The sequence below is a fragment of the Haliotis cracherodii genome, unplaced genomic scaffold (genome assembly GCF_022045235.1).
Source record: "Haliotis cracherodii isolate W230 unplaced genomic scaffold, xgHalCrac1.p SCAF_6, whole genome shotgun sequence".
In the NCBI taxonomy this organism is placed as follows: Eukaryota; Metazoa; Mollusca; class Gastropoda; order Lepetellida; family Haliotidae; genus Haliotis; species Haliotis cracherodii.
In genome coordinates, this window is record NW_027266319.1 from 7,511,356 (window position 1) to 7,534,504 (window position 23,149).

Genomic DNA, 23,149 nt, shown 5'->3' on the forward strand with positions numbered 1-23,149 from the left:
ATTGAACTATTTCAATCCTTCCTCTGCTTCTTCGCATCACATGACACGACCACCTGGACAACACACGCGTCTTCGTCAGGTATCGAGAGTATCTTAAATAAGTATCAAAATGAGGTCAATGTCATAAGTTGATATTTCCAAATACAGGGCAGTTCGGAATGTATAAAATAAAGGCAGGTGCCTAACGTTTTCCAGGTGTACATGTCTATATAACTACTGTGGTTAGCTAACCTTACAGAAGATGTACAAAACATATATACACTAGATATGTGTCATGCGTACAATTCTTAAACTCCTCCTGAGGTCTTTGAACATATTGAAAACTTCCAGAAACCTTTACGCTTTCTAGGTTCTTCTTCAGCACAAAATGTATCTCTTGGGATATTATGATTTGGTCAAAATGAATCATTCATTTTTGAAATTATGATATGTTCTGTCCTTTTCGGGTTGCAATTTTCTTGGATATGACGAATGGAAAATCGTGACATTAATCCCTGATACAATCCACAGTAATTATTTGAAGACTTCTTCCTGTACAGTTCCAAGGAAATTCACAGCATACAACCAAGTGGAACAACATACAACCAATCAGAATGTTCGATACTGCATAGAAAGATTGCACAACCAATCACACGCGGCGTAACGATCGCTCTATGGCTGTCCCCTGGCGCCATCGGCGGTGTCGTCTGTTCTTGTCTTCAAGTCGGAGCCGTCTGCTGTGAACCTCTCTCCAGTGATGCGATCCTCCACCCGCCTCGGCTGACCCGCTCCCGGGGCGAATTTCTGGAAAATAAGGATAAACATTTTAATGTCACAAGTTGTGCATGTATCACAGACATTCGTCTTTGGCGACAGGCGACAAAATCGTTTCCATAATCATTAGAAACCTCTGCTGAAAGCAGAATACATTCCGACTACGTCACAAGCATTTGTTTAAGAATCACTGTTACATACTGATGATACCATAATAATAAGACATACCTGCTAATAGTCCATTGTACGATTCCGTTTGTTTATTTGTTGTTGTTTAACGTCGCACTCAGCAGTATATGACGGCGGTCTGTAATTAATCGACCAGACAATCCAGTGATTGACATCATGAGCATCGATCCATTAAATTTGGATACGATGACATGCATCAACCAAGTCAGCGAGCCTGACCACCCGATCCCGTTAGTCGCCTCATACGACAAGCATAGTCACCTTTTAAGGCAAGCATGGGTTGCTGAAGACCTATTCTAACCATAAGCATGTGTTTTGAAAGCTATCAAAAAGTGATGACACGTCATGTACAGCTTCTAAACTGCAACTTTAAGATAAAGCGAATTGCTGCAAACTTACTGATGCGGCGTTAATCAATAGCCACTCACTCAAGACAAAGCCCAATGTTGTGTTTGAGCTGATAAAGGTAGGTTTGTATTTCAGTTTTACATTATAGTGTAATGTACTACACACAGCGGGAAATGAATATATATTGATCGGAAACATTCTGTAAAGGTATTAACTGAAAGTGCTATGTAATATACTTGCTATTAAATATTCCGATAAGTGAACAGCGATGCACCTATCAGGCGGAGCTATATTACACGCCTGTTTAACGCATCTATTAGAGTGAGTGAGTGAGTTTGGTTTAACGCCGCTTAACAGTGTTCCAGTTATATCGCGACGTGTCAGCTTTATGTGGGAGGAAAGCCTGAAGTGATGCAGGTCCCAGACGTTTACCACTTCGGTGAAACCCACGAGCACGGGTATGGTGCTGACAAACCTAGAAACATAATCGGGGCAAACCGGGATTCGAACCCACAATCATAGGTTTCTGGTGTGCCCAAGGGACGCAACTCTGCACAGCGAATCGCGGCGCCTTAGACGATGGGCCATCCGAACCCACAGCGTGAGATATATTACATGGCTGTTTGACGCACCTATCAGCGTGAGATATATTACAAGGTTGTTTGACGCAATTATCAGCGGGAGATATATTACATGGCTGTTTGACGCACCTATCGGCGTGAGATATATTACATGGCTGTTTGACGCACCTATCAGCGGGAGATATATTACATGGCTGTTTGACGCACCTATAGGCGTGAGATATATTACATGCCGGCTTAACACATCTATCAGAGGGAGATATATTACATGCCTCTTTGACACACCGATCAGCGGGAGATATATTACATGGCCGTATGACGCACCTGTCAGCAGGAGATATATTTCAGGGCTGTATGACGCACCTGTCAGCAGGAGATATATTTCAGGGCTGTTTGACGCACCTATCAGCGGGAGATATATTTCAAGGCTGTTTGACGCATCTATCAGCGGGAGATATATTTCAGGGCTGTTTGACGCACCTATCAACGGGAGATATACTAGTATTACATGGCTGTTTGACGCACCTATCTATGGTCTACTCACTGTCGTTCTCATCTTGCTCACGACGACATCAACGACCAGGAAAATGACGGCCAAGATGGCGCCAACAAGAAGCAAGAGAAAGGCAACACTGAGATCACGTGGGAAGAGCTTGAATACTGTCAAAGGTGCATCTCTCTGCTTCTTGAACTGGGCGTTGGCATCCGGGTCTCCACATCTGCGCGTGTCCCACCACTTCCGGTGCAGAGCTGTCAGCTCTCCGCTCTCCCTGAGCTCCAGGAGGGCCTGGTTGACCTGCTGTCCAAGACGGGAACCTTTCCGAGTAGCCAATCCTAAACCAGTTGGGAAGTGGTTGGCTCCGTACACCATGACGTCACAGTTGTAGGTCGCAAAGAAGCTCGCAGTGGCAGATTCCATGAACATGGCGTATTCTCCTGCAGAGGATCTGACTCTCCTCACACCCTCCTCGGTTGAATCGACGAAGGTCTGTCTGCTGTCGATGTAGTCTGCTAAACGTTGGTAAAGCTGCACCGGACTTGTCCTCAGAGTTCTGAAGGAGTTACCTCCCCTGGTGACTCCGACATTGACCTCGCCGTCACTGAGGAGATCGTTGACATCCCGGAACGGCATCGACGGCAGTTTCTCCTGGCGCACCAGCAGGAAGGCCGTCATGTTGGCGATGTAAGCCACGATAGCGATCAGTACGAATATGAACCAGAATACTGCCAGTATGCGACCAGACATTGACCTTGGCGATTCTCTGTAACCTGGAGTAGTAGAAAAAAACGTGAAAGAATACTGACGATCGAGATTGATAGCTAATACAAGGCCACCATTAGTTAAATCATTTTGTTACCTAAAAACAATTGTGACACACGTTATTACAAACATGCACTACTCAAAAGAAGTGAAAGAGCATCCGACTTTTTTCATACGACATGACATACCAGATTAGGGATTAGGGACCGACCTTTTAATATTCGGGGATGGGTGGGTTGGGGGGGGGGGCTTGGGTTTTATGAAAAACATATATGTATATAATACCCCAGAAAAATCGATAAAATAATTATGCTGATGACTCTTGAAAATGAAATTGCCTGCCACACAAATAATATTGTTGCGACGTGATATCCTTTTTAAAAAATAAATGAATACCTAGTTTTGAAACTGTTGCTGACAAAATATCTAATCTCGATACAAAACCCCAGTCCCCGCCCCAGAATATCAAATGGTCAGTTTTACCTATGAAAAAAACTCGGGCTTTCTTTAACTTCTTTCGAGTAGCATTTATTGCATACATAGGCATACTATACTTCTTATAAGTCCATGATTTGTGATTTGGTTCTTGGATGTTGATTGACTGTCAACGATTTTCTATCAGCGTTCCAAAACACAAGAAATATATTTTGAAGATTTGTTAATATAGTAAATCGTTTTGAGGTTGGAAAAATATTTTACTGCTACATCGGAAATATAGATTATACCAAGTGAAGAACAGTCTGAAATGTTAGCATCTGACGTGTGGCTTATCTAACACCGTCCATACATCGTCGTTACGTTCAAATTTAAAACGACAACGCCAGAGAATGACCACTCGCGATTATCCATCTTTCCGAGGAAAGGGATGTAACTGACTGTAAAAGTCCGTAGCGCCACCAGTGGCTAATACGAGTTATGTCCCTTCTCTGTCCCTTCTAGTGACCAATCAGATTCCACCTCTCATATCACTTTCATTTGCTTCAAATATAATGACGTCGCAAAGTGAAGGCGATCTGATCGATAATCAAGTCTTACTTCGCGAAGTCTCGTGAGCACCTTTATTAAAAACATGAAAAGATTTGGAAAATATCTATTGTGGCAAAGTTGTCGGTACACATGTTTTGCAAATCATGCAATCGACCGAAATATGGACGGCAGTTTACGAACCGTATGTCATTTTCGAAGCGCGATTGTGACTGGATTTTGCATAGACTTGTTAGTCAAGCCAATCTGTAACTCAATAATTTCAGCCTAGCTCGGCAAGGTTGGAAACGGAACCTTCGGAGTCAGGTAACTCCCTTGCCTCGGGAAGATGCGATTTTGACGAATCAAATTCCATTGGGCGTAAAAGGTAAAATAGCGGTGAAAATTATATGAACTGATCACTGAAAAGCAGTGCTGACACCAGGTGTTCGGTAAAGGATGTCATGTCAGTAAATGTTTCCCATTGTTTATACTCCATGATTTCTTTCCACCAGCATATGTGTGATATATCGGTGTTGAGGCTAAAAGAAGGAAATTTTCAACAACGACAACAAAAAAGTCCTTCCTGCCTCACTTTCCACAAAAAACATTTATATTTTGTTATGAGTTCACAATGCCATTAAGAAAGTGGTCAAATGTAACAAATGTTATATTTGGGATACCACTTTCTTAGCAAAGTACAGATTCTGTTACTTTTTTGGGTTTCCCCATCCGGGATTCGAACCCACACTCCTAGAGTGAGGTACCTGCTCGCCAGCACACAAAGTCAGCGATCTAACCCACTCAGCCACAGAGGCTTTCACAAAAGGTTCGACGACTAATTTGTTACATTTAAATTATTGGGACCAAACCATACCTTGCCATGTGAGTGTACTGAAGACGAACATAAGACTGTCCCTCAGTCCAAAACTGTGTCTGGCTCCCCGGGGGTCCCGGCCTGGGGGGACCTGGCTCCACTCGTAGGGGTCGAAGCGGCCGATGACAATGAAGAGGAACGAGACAACGAAGAAGGCGACAAGGATGAGGAACCACAGCTCGGTAGAGAAGGGTTCCACCATGAGGCCCAAACCCTCCGGGGTGTGTTCCGGCTTCTTGACCAGGAGACGCAAGTATTGGTTGAGGTAGGACCCGGTGAAGTCCACTGCCGCCTCGCGTTCTGGTGTAATGGTCAAGTCAGAGGCAGCGATGTCCGCTTCCTGTAGTACATGGTGATATGTTATATACCGAATCTAGGAGAATCTTTGAAGGGTGGCATCTTGTGATGGATTTACAGGAGGAAATAATTATCGAAAATCAATTGCCCCCGAAAATTCTTAAAATGATTCAGAGTGTCAACAAATATGAGAAATTGCCTGTCACAAAATTAAATTGTTGCAAGGGTTGTTTCTTTTTAAAAATCAAGGCCCCGTTGCACAAAGCCTTCTTAGCGCTAAGGTGATCTCCCATACTTTAACACTGGCTTACGATAGTCGTAGCGCTAAGGTCGCTTTGTAGAACGGAGCCCAGGCTCGTAGTTTTAAATTATAAAAATATCTGAAATAGTAGCTGTAGCTGAAAAAAAATATCTAATCTCGATACAAAATTCCAGCCTCGAAGCAGCCTGTCCCTGACCTGAATCCAGGCATCTATTCAATACACTTAAAAAGTGTGGCAGAATAGAAACAGAATACGCTCTCTACTTGATTGGATCCCACCCAAGGATATTACGTACTGTTTTCCTTGAACTAGAGACATTACACTTGCTCTAATTTTGTTTTGCCCACAAAAGTCAAACCGATTTCTACAGGCTTCCGCCAATGTATAAAACAACAGACTCTGATTTGAACTAGTCTTGTACATCGGTTCCAGTTTTAGGAAACCATAAACCTGAGTTTTAGACCACATCCAATGTTGGGTTAGAAAGAGAAAACAAACTATCAATACATGCTTCGAAAAAAGGAAATATGCGTCAATGATTTGGATTTGTGAACATCGGTGGACAGACACGTTCTTCTACTTGTTCTGCATCCTCGGTACCCATACTCTTCAGCGCTCTGGTGCACGGTGCTCTCGAAGACGTACCTGTCTCTGAAGCTCGCCGACCATGCCGTTCCAGACGCCCCTCGAGTCACGTGATCCGTACAGGCCGTCAGCTGATGGCCGGATGTCGTACCGGAAGCGGAGCTTGGAGGCGATCTTCTCCAGGACGTCGACCACGAAGCCCTCGTACCCACCTCCCTCCTTCATGATCACATAGGGCTGGGACTACAACATCAGACATGGACAGTGTTGTCTTTTGATAGCGTTTGTTTGTTTGTTTGTTTGTTGTCTCAAGCAACATTCAGCAATATTGCAGCTATATGTTGATGGTTGTGAGTGATAGTCTGAACCAGACAATCCAGTGATTGATATTGTGAGCAACGATCCACGCCACCCACGACACCAAGCCTTGGTTAAACACGGGTAAATATTTTTAAAGCGTGTACATTTTATCACCATCCTTTAAAAGGCTGTACATAATGTTGATATCTCTTATAAGAAAAAAATGGTTTATTGTCCAAGCAGTTTTTTTATAGTACGATGAACAACACCCACTCGTCGTTTATTTCTTAAATAATTAATACCCCCTACTAGCCGTGTATACGTATAACAGTAGGGAGTAGCTGTTGTTGGGTCACCAGCACTAGTTCGTACAAGGGTCGACCCGTGAAGATCCGGGATAGAATAGGTCTTCAGCAACCCATGCTTGTCGTAAAAGGCGACTATGCTTGTCGTAAGAGGCGACTAACGGGATCGGGTGGTCAGGCTCGCTGACTTGGTTGATGCATGTCATCGATCCCATTGCGGGGATCGATGTTCATGATGTCAATCACTGGATTGTCTGGTCCAGACTCGATTATATTTACAGACCGCCATCATATAGCTGGAACGTAGCTGAATGCGACGTTAAGCAACAAACAAACATTAAATGGTCAATAGTTGATCATTTGGACAGTGTGCACTATATCTGACAAGGACCTACTAGAAGGTGAGTGTGAGCCGAAGTGGTGATGAAAAATATGTCACAAATAGAGTGAAGAATGCGGCGTTAAACAACAAACAAACAAATGGTACAAGGGTCATGGGTGGAACTGTTGTCTGGGGCACTAACACATGTTCGCAGGAACTCGCTGTACAGCGTTGCGTCCCTTGGACGTGCCAGAAACCTATGATCGTGGGTTCGAATCCCAGATGATGTTTCTGTGTTTGTCAGCTCGTGGGTTTTCACCAAAGAGGTAAACATCTAAAACATTAACCCAACTCCTACCAAAAAAAAGTACCCACGGGAATGCAACAAAAATTGTTATGAAGCGTTTTAATCAATCATGACCAGGGTTCGATTCTCAACATGGGTACAATGTGTGGAGCCCATTTCTGCTGTCCCCGCCGAGATATTGCTGGAATATTGCGTAAAACCATACTCACTCACTTACTTAAATCAACGAAATGTTCACGATGGGTTTGCTTTTTATTACTATGTTGGGGACATTTAGTTCAATTGATGTATGACCCTAAAAATTTCCCATAGCACTCAACCGTTATGCATGAATTATGTGAAACCCTATATATAAAACAACGTATTTGGTCTGCAGTCTTACCGGGACGGTCGTCACCGTGTACGTCGGGGCTGATGGGGTGCTCATCGTCAAGTTGGGACTCAGCTGAAAATAAATACAGAATTTTGTATTGAAGAACGCCAGTTTCACCATGACCGCTGTGGATCTGTATGTCCGAGAACACCACTTGTCTTTCTGAATGTATTGTAGTTACCACATACAGTTATGTAGGAAGTGGCTTACTATATCCCCCATCATGAATGGTTACACAGCATATCTTACCACTACATCCTTCGAAACATCCGCGGTGGCGTTGGGTAGCCTAGTGGTTAAGGGTTCGCTAGTCACACCAAATGCCGGAATCGATGCCAACATGGGTCAAACGTTTAGAGACCCCGTCGTGATATTGTTGGAATATTATAAAAAGCGGAGAAAACACCGACTCATTATTAGCGTTTTTAGCATAGGCTTGTGATAGACGTATTGCTACACCAGTGGTATAAACATATAGGTCCCTAGCAACCTATGCTTGTCTTAAGGTGAGGATAGGTGAGATTGGGTTTAACGTCGCGTCCAAGAATATTGCACTTTTATAGCGACGTACATGCACGTGTATGTGGCTACTGGTGCTAGTCCGGACTGATGCCGATTTATAGTGCTAGCCCATTGACATACCATGCCGCAGTTTAACATGAATACACCATTCAGACACAGTATACTGACTCCGAGCCGACCAGTCCTTGTCTAAGCCCCTTAATGCCAAGCACCAGACAGGGTAACAACAAGTACCATCTTTTAACGTCTTTTGGTATGCCGGGGACTCCGGGCCTTGCGCTCTCCGTGTGGGCGCTCCACCACTTGACCACGGAGGTGGTCTGCTTGTCTTAGGGGCAACTTAATGGATCGGGTGGTCAGGCTCGGTGTCTTAGTTGAGTAGATGTCATCGTATCCGAATTACATGGATCGATACTCATGGTGTCCATCACTGGATGTCTGTTCGAGATTCGATTATTTACAGACGCCACCATATAACTGGAATATTACTGAGTACTAAGTGAAACAAGACTAAGTTAAACGCAGCTGACGCTGTTTAGTATCAGTTAAATTACGGTATTATTACATATTAAATATCATCTCAACATCCGTGTCACTGGGACAGTTTGACCTATGTTTCTTTTTAGTGTATATACGGGGCGGTAGGATTGCCTAGTGGTTAAAGTGTTCGTTCGTCACGCCGAAGACCTGTGTTCGATGTCGCACATGGTACGATGTTTGAAGCCCATTTCTGGTGTCCCCCGCCGTGATATTGCTGGAATATTGCTAAAAGCGGCGTAAATTAATACTCACTCACTAAGTGTATATGGCCACATGTATGCTGGTACACATACACTGTATGTACAAGGAAACATTTGTTATAAGTGTCTTGTCAAACAGAACATCGTTATTACAGCTTTTGTATACTTTGACCCCTTGTAAAATAGGGGCGGTCGGGTAGCCTAGTGGTTAAAGCGTTCGCTCGTCACGCCGAAGACCCGGGTTCGATTCCCGACATGGGTACAATTCTGGTGTACCCCGCCGTGATATTGCTGGAATATTGCAATGGCGGCGTAAAACCATACTCACTCACTCACTCACCTTGTAAAATATGCTTCAGCAAGACGTGCTTACTCTTTTCGCGAACACCTGGTGTCATCACTATGTTTAAGTGATCCATTCATATACTTTCCACCACTATTTTGTCTTTTACGCCCAACAGAATCTATCTGCTTGGCCTGAAAATCGTCTGGTTATTCCCTGGACTTGACGGTTATCATTTACAGCTCGTCTCACAGAACAGATTGAAGAACTTTAAAGGTATTCCCCTCCCCTCCTAAAAACAATTTCGTTAATAATAATTTTAAAAAAAGGAACAAGAATAAAAACATCTCAAACTTGAAATTAAATAAAACGTCTATTTAAAAACTTGTGTGACAACTGATGCCACGCACTGCATAAACGATATGTGTTGACCAAGGACATTGCTTGCAGTCAATAACATCCCTCCAAACATGAATTAAAATATAATTGATCAAGTTTACACCCGGTCATAAAACTACCGATCTGATCTACTGTTACGATACAGTAAACTACGTTTATAACGAACTGACGAATATGCCGAATAATTTGTTGTCCCGGCCACTGCTGTAATAAAATGAAGGGTTGGAAAGCAAAACAGCCTAAGTCCTACTTAGGACAAGTAGGACTTAGGCTGTTTTGCTTTCCAACCCTTCGTATATAACCTATACATATGCTTAATATAGTGAGTGAGTGAGTATGGTTTTACGCAATATTCCAGCAATATCACGGCGGGGGACACCAGAACATATGCTTATAACGAAATTACGGTTACAACGAATTAAAATTAGTGGCCCTTTGAGTTCGTTATAACCGTAGTTAACTGTATTTAAGACCATGAACATGTCAAGTGTCCGCCTGGCTATTCCAGAGCAAAGAACCAGAGTCTGTTTATTTACACCAATCTAAATATGTCTGGAAGGGGAGTATTGTTTCCCGCTTTGACACAGCATGACGCCCGTCAACCGGCTACGCACGGCTCTCTAAGCACAAATCAGAAGGTTTAGCAAGACAAACAACCTTCCAGAAATGTCAGTGCCTGCCTATTATATTGTTAACATGTTGGTATTATCAAATAACAGCACAATGGGGGCCGGTTAGTTCCAGAATTGGTAGCAATGTAACTGCAAGATGCCAAGACCATGCACTATGGTGTCTTGGAGAGGAACTGTGTCAGTGGGTCGAAGGCATGTGCTCTGAAAACACTTGCCATCATTTCCTGTTTAATATCAGTAAAAGGTTTGTGGTCTGTGGGAAAGGAGATATGTGGACGGATGTGTTATTGAAGGAGTTCCATGTAAGGAAACGAAATGCTTGTTTTTCCTTTCCATGACAATTTCTCAACAATCGATGTGTATTTTGAGATTTCGCGGAGAGATCTGTGCTTCAAACAGGGTTCACATTTGGAAATTTATTACGTTTTTGCTCGAGGAATATTTTCCAAATCTGTAACATATTTCCATTCATAATAAACAATGGTGCCTCTTTAACCCAACCTTCCCTATCTCGATATAGTGTTTAAGACGATGTAACTCAAAGGTCAGGGGGAGATTCTCATCGTACTGTGAAGTAATATGACTTCCCTGCTTTGTCTCGAGTGTCTCTCGAATAACTCGACAAGTCTCCACTACTTTGGCAAGTCTAGATTTCTTCAGTTTCAGGGATCATGATGTCAATCACTGGATTGTCTAGTCCAGACTCGATTATTTACAGACCGCCGTCATATGGCTGGAATATTGCCGAGTGTGGCGTTAAAAACAAGCAAACAAACAAACAAACAGTTTCAGGGATGGTGGGGTACACGAGAGGTTAAGGCGTTCGATCATCACGCCGAAGACCCAGGTTCCATTCCCCAAATTGGTGAAATGTGTGAAGTCTATTTTCTGGTGTCCCTTGCCGTGGTATTGCTGGAATTTTGCTAAAAGCGGCGTTAAACCATACTCACTCACTTTTACAACAGATTCTCTGGGCTCCCTCCCGTAATATATTAAAAATCAATTTAACCAAAAAAATCGTTAAAACATACTTTCATTTCAGAGACTTAATTCCAGGCTGCACTTTCATAAACGTTTCCAGCATGTGTTTCGTTTGTTTCGTGCCATTTTCAGCCAATTCAATTTAAAACATAATCCTTGGTTAAACGACTGATAGCAACTCCTAAATATGCACTTCCTCACTCAGTCATGTACGTGAAGGTGTATTTACCATGTGATCTCACCGGAAATACATGTTGGGTTGAGCCCTTTGGACAAATCTGGCGAGAGTGCTGCCAACATGGAACACGGAGGAAATGTAATCACGAAATGAAGTGACGCATTGGTCGTTTGTACTTTATTCTCAATATACTGGGAGACTCGAATTTATGTAATACATGCGTAATTATGTTGGAACTTATGGGATGTCATGACAATGGTCCCTTGGAGGTCCCAGGCGGGGCCGCGTAGGTCCCAAATGCCCCAATCTAGTCAAAGACAAATGAGGATCGGGTGTATGAAATGCCATCTTCACGAGGCAAGGGAGTTAACCGACTATGAAAGTCAGATGAAGTTTGTTTGTTTGTTTATTGTTTAACGCCGCACTCGGCAATTTTCCAGCTATATGACGGTGGTCTGTAAATAATCGAGTCCGGACCAGACAATTCAGCGATTGATATCATGAGCATCGATCATGGGATACGATGACATGCATCAACCCAGTCAGCGAGCGTGACCACCCGATCCCGTTAGTCGCCTCTTTCGACAAGCATAGTCGCCTTTGAAGGCGAGCATGGGTTGCTGAATACGTATTTTATCCCGGATCATTACGGGCCATGTCTGATCTGATATGTGTGTCATCACACCCCATCGGCTTGAATCATGCAGCCAACCAAGGATTATGTTTCGCGAACACCTGGTGTCATCACTGATTTTTATATATCAATTCATATAGCTTTCACAGCTGTTTTGCTTTTTGTGCTCGAGTGGTTATTCTTTGGGGGTGGACGTGTTATACTTCCAATGTCGACGATATAACTGAATTATTGCTGACTAACGTAAAACAACATTCACTCACTCGCTAAGGACAAGGTAGACGTAGAGATCTACCCTGTTAGAAACATGAGCACAGCGGATGTTTGCTGCGCTCTCTCTTCAACTAAGACTAATTGATTCCGTTAAAGAACGTTCTCGTGGCACACATTACACATGTGTAGAACCATATGAGGGAGGCACAACATGGACGCAGGGTCTGCAAGGTGTGTGGGTACTCTGTGTTGGTCCCCGGGGACTAGAGACACACCTCCCATGTGGGGCAGGGCAGATTGGTTAGGTAAAGGTCAGAGGTTGCCTGTGGCCACACAACTGGATGGATACAACATGCACGGGCAATCAGCCACACGGAGGGAACCTAGACATCTGCAACCCCTCCTACAGTACACACAAGACTATGTTCTACACTCAGGGCTTCTGCAACCCCTCCTATAGTACACACAAGGCTATGTTCTACACTCAGGGCTTCTGCAACCCCTCCTATAGTACACACAAGGCTATGTTCGTACACTCAGGGCTTCTGCAACCCCTCCTATAGTACACACAAGGCTATGTTCGTACACTCAGAGCTTCTGCAACCCCTCCTATAGTACACACAAGGCTATGTTCTACACTCAGGGCTTCAGCAATCCCGCCTATAGTACACAAGGCTATGTTCTACACTCAGAGCTCCAACAATCCCGCCTATAGTACACAAGGCTATGTTCTACACTCAGAGCTTCAGCAATCCCGCCTATAGTACACAAGGCTATGTTCTACACTCAGGCCTTCTGCAACCCCGCCTATAGTACACACAAGGCTATGTTCGTACACTCAGGGCTTCTGCAATCCCTCCCATAGTACACAAGGCTATGTTCTACACTCAGAGCTTCTGCACCCCTCCTATAGTACACAAGGCTATGTTCTACACTCAGGCCTTCTGCAACCCCGCCTATAGTATACACAAGGCTACGTTCTACACTCAGGCCTTCTGCAACCCCGTGTGTGTTCTGTATAAATTACCACCAAAGACAATAAATAGATCCTAATTGTGCACCCCCCCCCCCCTTTTCAAAAAAGCTATATCCGCCCATGCACTGAATTGTCAAACGCATAAAATCTGAGTGTTCCAATATTTCTCTGTGACAAGCTGCACGCAAGCGAAGTTATATTTGAAGACCGGTACATGTATATGCTGAACGGATTCTTTGATTATTCAAATAAACTATGTTGACTTGATGAATCTGAAGTGGTAAGGTATACGTACAAGTTCACTGTTGCCTACCTATGAAAGTGCAATGTGTGTGGCCCGAAAAGTATTTCTCAACAAAAGAAACGTACAAATTATACATTTAATGAAATGCGCAATTTTCTAAATCCTATAATGACACATTTTGAACAGTTCACCAGGAAAGACTCTCATAAACATGTTGTGAAATTCAGAAGCACACATAAATGCGGAAAGTCATGCGTGTTAATCATCTGTCACTTACATAGTTTCACAATGACTGGGCACGCTCGTCTAAAAATCAAAGGCGTCAACAAAGTTTAGAAATTGAATGTTTCACAATAGATTCTGTTGTCATGGCAATGTTATTTAGACAGTGGCTAACACATGACGAACCGGGCGGAAACAAACTCCCTATCTGAGTCACAACAGATTTATTCATACTGTGCCCTTACAGTCTGATGCGAGTCTTGTCAGAACCGAGTAATGCGTCGCCCAGAAGAGATTTCAATATCCCCCTTTACATGTGTCCCGCAGTAAGTGCGTTTGGAATTCCTGAAAAAACTGCAACCACATGTGTCAATACACTTTCACAATAGTTTGGAACGCGGCCGAGCGAGGGCCGTCTGTCATTGAAACATCGACACCAGACGATCGTGGCCGCCATGTTGAAATTCAAACCCAATACCGGAAATGACGTAAAACATTTTCGAAACGTTCGCCGTTGCTATTTCTGGCATGTTTTTTCGCTACATAATGTAATCCTATATACTTTGTATGTGGTTTGCATTCTATAAACCACGTGACTTTGATAACAGATGGGTATTTATTGACATAATGTACTGAATTGCAATCATTCAAAACAGATGGGAACCTTGCGACGCATATGATGGTTCTGAGTAGATCGTCAGGAAATAAGACCGCAAATCAAAATTCTGGAAACTGGAAGATGTGTTGTTATAACGGTTACTCTAAGACAATGTTGGACGTTTCTTCCACATATTGATGGCACTTAGATATGAAACTATGACCTTTGTGTAAAGACCAGAAACGTGCGTCCCCTGGCGACGCTCATGCTGTATAACTCTGGCTAAAATTAGAAACGTACCGATAGTAAACCAGCGTATACACGATATCCGTGCCACTGTTAATAGAACACAACATGATCTATGACCGAGGGCTAAATTGAAGATTGTTTGTCACAGATTGGAACAGATTAAGCCACGTTTAACCAGTACGACATATGATACACGAATTGCTGGTTCATTGAGGGATTGATAATTGTCAATATTTTTGGGGGGTGTTAGCCATTCGTCAATTTCTTTTTCAAAATCGGACATGTTTCTGTACTATTCAAAAGTACACCAAATTTTTTTTCATATGGCTATAGTTAATCTGTCATCGCCTTCGGGTGTTTTTTTACTTCTTTTGAATAGTATATTTTGACCACCCGCAAGTTTGTTTCCGATCGTTCACCCCACGCCCAGAAATATATTAAATGAAACAATGGTAATTCATCATTTTGGATTTACCGAAAAAATATATTAAAAATGTTGTCATGAAATGTATACTCCTGTAACTGAACCTATCGATCGGTGAAAGTCGGTTATTCCTGAACTATAACGGACTATTACTGGTGAGGAAATAACGGACGATTTCTGGTGAGGAAATCTACGTGTGTCTATACTGATATTACTCAATATCCATTCACTGACGTATACACCATCCGGATCATCGGGTTTCTCAATACTATTAGCTAATTGTCACCCAAAAACGTAACCCACTGACGGATTGTGGGGATGCCCCCCCCCCCCCCGGATTCGTCAACAAAAGGGAATTCTACCTGTTTGATAAGAATACGTTTCAAGTATATTAACATAACATATTAGAATTTAATATTTTTAGGTTTACAGGTGCATATTTAGGTACAAGATGTTTGTAATTGTTATGTTTCACTCATGGTCGAGGTGTATATGTCTTCCATTAGCTGTCAGTTTGACGGCATGGTGTTTGAACAAGAACTTGAGTCAACATGACATTCGCTGGCCGCGCTGGTGTCTAACATCCGCGGCTCCATCGTGTACATGTGCATCTTGGAGGCATGAAAACAACGTGATCTTTCAAATACTGTCAAATGTGGGACACATTCCCGCTACAGCCTATCTCCATAGTTCTGCGTTGTAATGGCCCCATTGCGCATCTCAATGCATATAAAACGTCAACGTCACAGAATAGGTTTCGATTATCTGCCGAAACAGACTCCATTGGTCTAAAGGGCACAATAGTGGTGAAAATCATGAATGGATCACTGCAAATCAGTGATAACACCAGGTGTTCGCGAAAATGGTAAACACGGCCTGCTCTATTGGTAGCACCTGCGATTCAAACAATTTACATAAAAATGTAAGTGTTTGTTTTCTGCCTGACACCAAACAGCAGTTCCCCTGCCATCAGACAAGGGTCTTTACACAATCAAGTCGACCTGGACCGGACAATCCAAGAAACCAAAGAAAACCGATCCTAAGAAAATCCATGTTATCTTTAACCTTGCCGCTTTCGTGGTGTATTGTCGAAAGGAAACCCTTGTCAACTAAACATTCAGATATGAAGGAAATAGCACGCATTTGTTTCAAATTAAGGGCTTCATCGTCCAATCGTTAAATACTGACTTTTAAACATCGTTGACAAATATAGCATCCGAACAGTATCACCATGGAACCAAAACTTTAAACAATAAAAACACCTTGTACCATAACAAGAATCTCCACAACGCGTCTGACCCTGACCTACGGTTGAGGTTTGAATCTGATGAGGCACAGGTGCACGAACTCGACATAATGTTCTGCGATTTCAAATAAGAACTACACATTGTGTTATTTCATTATTTGATTAAGAAACTGTTTGACACATTGAGCTATTCCCTTTAAGAGCTCGGTACAAGTGAAGGATAAATGTACGCTAATAATGACGTGCTTACGCCATAAGGGGAGACAACTTCAGTTTACGGCTTCATTGTCTTGCCCAGTCGCCCACGCATTCACAACCGTTACCACGCATTACCTTGTCAACATGAACTTGTCCTCCAAATAATTCAACAAGTAATTGTTATTCAAGTTGCATTTCTTAATCTCACAATCACAATGTAACGAACCATAATGTAGCACCTTTGCAACCACCGAACTGACATCATGTAAAATGGGAAGCAGTGTTGCCTATAAGTTCAATTAAAAACATATTTTAAACTTTCAAATTAAATCACTGATTGAGATCGATTTAAACATCGTTCTTGTCATGTATTAATAATACTTTTAAATAAGAACCCAGTCAAGACGCTGAGACAACGAAGTAAATCAAAAAACCAAATCTTAGATTTAGAATACACAGACAAATAAGCATACGAAATGCTGAAAAAACTTACCATGCAAGACAACTGGCAAGCACAAGAATTCACATTGAAATTAACATACGTGCAAAATTAAAATCAAATTAATCCCATAAAAATCGTATTAAGATCGTAGGTAAAAAAGAAGAAGTTTGACTTACAGCCATTACTAGAGTTGTTTACGTCCAAACTGTGAGCCAAAGTTCAAATGGCCAGCTTCACTCCTCCTGTCGAACCGAATACTGATTCTAGCGGCCCGCCAAAAGTGCCCGCAAAACTTGCCCCGGAAGTAATTGCTCTGAGCATGACATTACTGGAACCATATGACAGGAGTGCTTTGGCCAGACGGATAATAGTTCTCATGTTGAAACTGTTTTATTTTGTGTTGGACTGGACCTGATTACTAGAATAGCAACGATCAACTTGGACGGGTAGAAAGTCAAAGAACAGACACCAAGAGACCATGTAAAAGTTAAAACTTAAATTTAAATATCTCGCATAGAGTTTTAATTAATGACACAGACATATAATGTTAATTTCTATCAAAACATGCTATCCCATATGATATTTACATGGATTTTCACACCTCCTTACTCACAGGCACTGAAAAAGTTTCGAGTGGCGGGTACTACCAGTAGCACAGGACATGCTTACCCCTTTCGTGAACACCTGGTGTCATCACTGATTTTGAGCGATCCCTTCATATAATTATCATCACTACTTTCGCTTTTTCGCCCAAAGGAATCTGTTTGGTAAATATTCTAGACTGATTATTCTCTGGCGTTGACGGTTTACGTTCTGCTAGTAAAGAAACATACCCGTGAAGATCCGGGATAAAATACGTCTTCAGCAACCCATGCTTACCGTAAAAGGCAACCATGCTTGTCGTAAGAGGAGGAGACAAGCGGGATTGGTTGGTCAGGCTCGCTGACTTGGTTGATGCATGTAATCGTATCCCAATCGCGTAGATAGATGCTCATGATGTCAATCACTAGATTGTCTATTCCAGACTCGATTATTTACAGACCGCTGGATATTGCTGGAATATTGCCGTGTATGGCAGAACAAAAAAGTAAAGAAACTGGTTATACATGTACTGTTCACTCTTTACATAATCCTAGCTCGAATGTTTATATTTTTTATTCATGGCTTCATCCACAGATCAATCCCAATCGCAGGGGTTGAAACAGTCTTTTAATATTTACCGGAACCAGGCTAAGCGTCAAATATTACAAGCCGAAATTTCAAAACTTCAAACACCATTGTTATCATTTCAAACTCCTAGATCCTTTTTCCTTTCTTAAGTTCGTCAAAACGTTTACCTCATTTAATATGCTCCTTAATGATGAAGTAATATTATTATGCAGTCTCTACGAAATAAAAGTATTTTCGTTCCCTTCCTTTGAGACAACACTGGTAGGATGTTACTGAATTGGCAGATGAATCAATTTGTAAACACCATCGTACACTTTAGTACCCCTGCCAGACATCCTGATCCCCGAAACAAATTAACACATTTTTCAATATTATCAAAATAATCATGAAAATATACCAAAAAAATAAGCTTAAAAATAAAAATAAAAATATACCAAATGAAACCAAGCATTTAAAAACTTGAACCTCATAACCATGTATATTGAGACTTTGAAAACTCATATTCCATGTTTTGTAATATTTGGTAAAATGGCCCAAAAAATTAATTTCAGTTTGAAGATAATCAAACACGACAATGTCGTCGTTCGGTTCGAATCTCATTCGATATGTTTGGAGATGGATTTGAGCACAAAACGCATCTTTTCTGATTTTGAGATAATGTTGATTACGCGTTTCAGTATGCGTCTGTATAACCAAGCTCTGATACTATAGGGACTGTTATGGCATAATTGTTAATGCGTTTCCCACAACGAAAAACATTCGGGTTCGATTTCCCAAACGGTTCTATGCATAACTGCATTATCGGAGTAGCGGCGCTTCCCTAGCCTTGCTCCAAGGCTGTACTGAAAGAAAAGTCCTTGGATGCGCAGTAATTCTATGCTCCTAAAAGGCAAGTCTAGATATGTGGACAGTAAGGACACCAGTCACTAAAGGGAAGAACTTGTTCTTATTATTTACATGATATAGATGATTTAAACTAATAATTATTGCCTTAGAGACTTGTGCAAGTCTAGCGTTTCCGTACCACTCGCGTTATCAGCCCTGCAGACCGTGGCGGACGCTGTGGCAGTCTTCAGAAAGATTCTCTCTAGTTCGTACCATATGGTGAACTGACAATTGCCCCGAATACAATGCCACATCAGGAATTTGGGGCGACAGATCCCAAACTGTGTTGGTTCCAATTTATTTTTGGAAGCAAACGTGAAATGTCACTCCCTCGTGTATCATCTGCACTGACTAAGACGTAACGGTCGACCAGTTTAAATGTTCACCGCCAAATTTGAACTGGGGCCAATGTATCCGACACGAGGCTGTCCCCTTGCATGTGTGACCCATATACGGACTGGATCATGCGTTATTATAACGATGGACATCTGCTTCGAGTTGGTTTTATGAACTGGGCCTAATGATGGAGGCCTTCATATCCAAAATCTGATGCCAAAGTGGTGTGTTTTAGAATCTGCGTGAGTATATACTGGCTGGACTACACACTAGGTTAAGAACGTAGCAGAAAGAATGCGCCTCTTACAAGATCGGCTATTTGCAGAATTATTGATAATTTAATAATCGGTATCCTTGTCTCCATCTTTTAGTTCAGAAACAGGTAACACGTACCACCTTCATCTAACACGCTAGCAAGGCCGTAGTTAACTTTCTTTGACAGCGGGGGCAAATAAGATTATTCATTTCTTATTCAAGTTAACGTTCACAAGGAAAAATGTTTTCTATAACCCGGTGTGTGTGTGTGTGTGGGGGGGGGGGGGGGGGGGGGCTGGCTACGGCACTGCGCCAACTAACACACAAGAAGACTGCCTGACGGGCTCAACAAATGAGAATAATATTTTTTTCTATTATTGCAGTATATCATAATTCTGTTCATTCTTCTTTTTCCTTTTCCTGTATCATTATAACTTGCACTGATTAGCTGTATGGCTCAAAGTCAATAAAAGAATTTGATTTTTAGTGTTCAATATACAAATAACAATGAAAAAGTTGAAACGAAAATGGTGGGTACTCAAAACTGGATAGAGATGCGCTTTCATCTTGCATCATTTAATTTGGACCCCAAGATGGAGGTCACGATATAGTTGACCATACTCCAGCAAACAGTCTTGGATGGTGACGACATCCGTTAATTTGTCGTCGCATCCCTCTGTCGCCAAATCAAAAGCACTTGCTATATATATTATTCAGCTTTTTTGTTGTTGTTTTACGCCGCACCAGCAATATTCTATCTATATAACGGCTTTCTGTAAATAATCGAATCTGGGCAGACAATCCAGTGATAGACGTGCCAGATTCCAACACAAAGAAGTATCTTATTCTGACATAACTTGTATTGAATGCAAATACAAATGCTAAATTTCTGCATCATTGAATTGACGTTTTTGATTTGAAAATACTCTTGATTGGATGACAGCTATATTGCAACTGCCTTTAAATCAAATTCCATGCGAAAGTTGACACTTAGAACGGAAATCCTTTGCACACGAGGAATGCATTGAAGACTTGGCGTATTGTGTAACGTAAACTTCCGTTATAACAAGGTAGCCCTGCTCATTAACCTTTACCCCGAGTGTTAAAAAATGAGAGAGAAGAAAACAAACATCCTTACCTTGGGTCTTCGTTGAATCTCCACTGACAATAAGGCGTAGTCTCGCTGTGTGCAGATGTCTATCGTTAGCCTGTTTCAGCAGTTGCAGATATATAGTTGTCCATCCAGTAGTATTTGCAAGACAATATCGTCTGCTCTCCAGCTGTGAAGGTCACGTGGTTGAAGATGGTGTTTATTTCGATCATATCATCTTTAGTATCGTTTGATCATGTCGATCCTGTAAATGGTTGTTAGGAAGATACTGTTTTTCTATGATGTGAAGCACACTGCATTGGTTAAAGGCTCAATATGTCAGTGTTTCCCATTTCGTCTCCATATCAAGGCGCAGCCCTATCTTGTAGCATTAAGGCTTGACACCGCATTAAGTCATAACTTACCAGTTATGTGCTTATAGGTACGTCTATTATCAATGTAAATACAACGTATGTGGTTTATGACATTAAAATATTTAGTAAATACCAAAGGTTATTTTCAACTCAAAACTGTTAAACACGATTTACTTTTTACCTTCTTGTTTTACCCATTGGAGGACATGTTTACACTTTTCGCGAACACCGGCTGTCATCACTGATTTCAAGAGAATCATGAATCATTTATGAAAAATGAACTTAAATAGACTGATTGCTTAGCCTTTAATTTGTATTTGTTTGATTGCGAAGTTAATTAAACAGTTTAGGGAAAAGGGTGCAAGGCCCGATAGTCCTTTCACACTGATCTCTGAAGTATAGACGTTGTAGTTCACACTGATCTCTGAAGTTTGGACGTTGTAGTTCACACTGATCTCTGAAGTATAGACGTTGTAGTTCACACTGATCTCTGAAGTTTGGACGTTGTAGTTCACACTGATCTCTGAAGTTGTGACGTTGTAGTTCACACTGATCTCTGAAGTTGTGACGTTGTAGTTCACACTGATCTCTGAAGTTTGGACGTTGTAGTTGATGCTGAGGGTAAAACAGATAGAGTCTCTGTCTGAGTAGGATCATCATTGATCACCAGGTCGGTACATGATGTGGGTTAGCAGGTTATTTAATAACTAGAATCAGAATTGCTACGAATGTCATTGACCCGGAAAAGGTTTCTCGTCATCTGACGTTAAACTGTACAGATGTGACTGAAACTACAATGTAATTATCGTCTGCATCGTAATGTGTGTTTGTTTGTGTGTTGTTTAACGTCGCACTCGGCAATATTCCAGCTATATCACGGCGGTCTGTAAATAATCGAGTCTGGGCTAGACAATCCAGTGATTGATATCATGAGCATCGATCCACGCAATTGGGATACGATTTCATGTATCAACCAAGTCAGCGAGCCTGACAAACCGAACCACGTTGTTCGCCTCTTACGGATGTTCACATCGGTTCTGCATCGTAATGAACACTGATTGGTTTGTCAAACAGTCAACCAGTCACAAAGTATCTTGCAATGTATACATACCATGCAATGAACCTCAGATCCTCTGCATTATAGATGTGATATTATTTACGATATATGTATTCCTACTGGACCCATTGCTCCTGCTTATATTTGCTATAGGCCTATGGCCTTTTCAGCACTGTAAATAAAAACTGGTGTGTCTATATTTTATGAAGCCATCTAAATATTATACAAGACAAGAAATCAGAGAGGCTCCATCCTAAAATATACGACACTTTACTTCATGTTTTGAATTGCTACCTTAAGTGTCTATCTATGTGTATGTTGTTTGTTGTTTGTTTGTTGTTCTTTTGGTGTAAGGTTAGGAACGAGTATATCGGGAAGCCACCAAAGTCTTGTCTAGCAACAACAACTGGCGACAAAGAAAACTACGGCCTCCCGTTTGCCCTTTGTCCATTGCATATTACCAATAAGTGATAAGTTAAGTTTTTGCCCATTGCTAATCAGCGCTATATCTGTTGGCTTCCATGAAGTTTCCACCTTTGATATCTTATTAAAAGAAAATTCTTATAATTACAAATATATGTTCTCCGCCTCAAAGCATTTATTCAACTGACGAAAGACTAAGTATGTACTCAATAAAGTTGCCATCTATAAATTCTTCCTTATGAGAATATCGGCGGTATAGGATATTGGGGTCCATACGCTATTTTCAATAGGTGTGTGGGGTGGAGTCATAGCCCAACAACAGTGTTCTTGTTGTGACACAGGTACAAGTTTCTAAGTAGGGAGCAGTCATTGTCTTGCCTTGCTCCCCACGGCCCAAACCTCCGTCACCCCTGCTGCAGTCGTCCGATATTCGTCATACATTTATGGCTGCCAGATGAGGCGATCGTGCTCCACACGTCTAGGAATACCTTTGGCATGTGTCCAAACACACGTCGGGCGTTTTCAAACATGGATTGTGTACCGTGAGCAACCCTGGGCGAAAGCGCGGGAGTTTGGCTTGTCCATTTGCGCGCCAATAGTAACGGGGCGTGATTGCGTGATGCAATACCCGGATACCTCGACGATGTTAAATGC

The 23,149-nt window shown here is 41.9% G+C and overlaps 1 protein-coding gene across 4 annotated transcripts; it reads right to left on the minus strand.

Annotated features, from left to right (window-relative positions):
• Positions 1-10: 10 nt before the first annotated feature.
• Positions 11-20,733, minus strand: LOC139445618 (glutamate receptor 2-like). Of its 4 annotated transcripts, none has more exons than XM_071226786.1 (6): positions 20,690-20,733; positions 7,734-7,796; positions 6,178-6,360; positions 4,973-5,312; positions 2,416-3,140; positions 11-783 (listed from the first exon to the last, which is right to left on the minus strand). In XM_071226786.1, exons 2-6 carry the CDS (start codon positions 7,776-7,778, stop codon positions 652-654), a joined length of 1,425 nt encoding a protein of 474 aa, XP_071082887.1. In that variant the 5' UTR covers positions 7,779-7,796; positions 20,690-20,733; the 3' UTR covers positions 11-651. The 4 variants fall into 4 exon arrangements, with proteins under 4 accessions (XP_071082887.1, XP_071082886.1, XP_071082888.1 ...); XM_071226785.1 differs by lacking the exon at positions 20,690-20,733 and adding an exon at positions 17,082-17,172; XM_071226787.1 differs by lacking the exon at positions 20,690-20,733 and adding an exon at positions 13,994-14,029.
• Positions 20,734-23,149: the final 2,416 nt, after the last annotated feature.

Coding starts and splice junctions, on each gene's coding strand:
- LOC139445618 (XM_071226785.1), bottom strand. Junction 5,313..6,177: donor TCGGCGAGCTTCAGAGACAG/GTACGTCTTCGA, acceptor CATGTACTACAG/GAAGCGGACATCGCTGCCTC. Junction 784..2,415: donor TGAGCAAGATGAGAACGACA/GTGAGTAGACCA, acceptor CTTATTTTCCAG/AAATTCGCCCCGGGAGCGGG.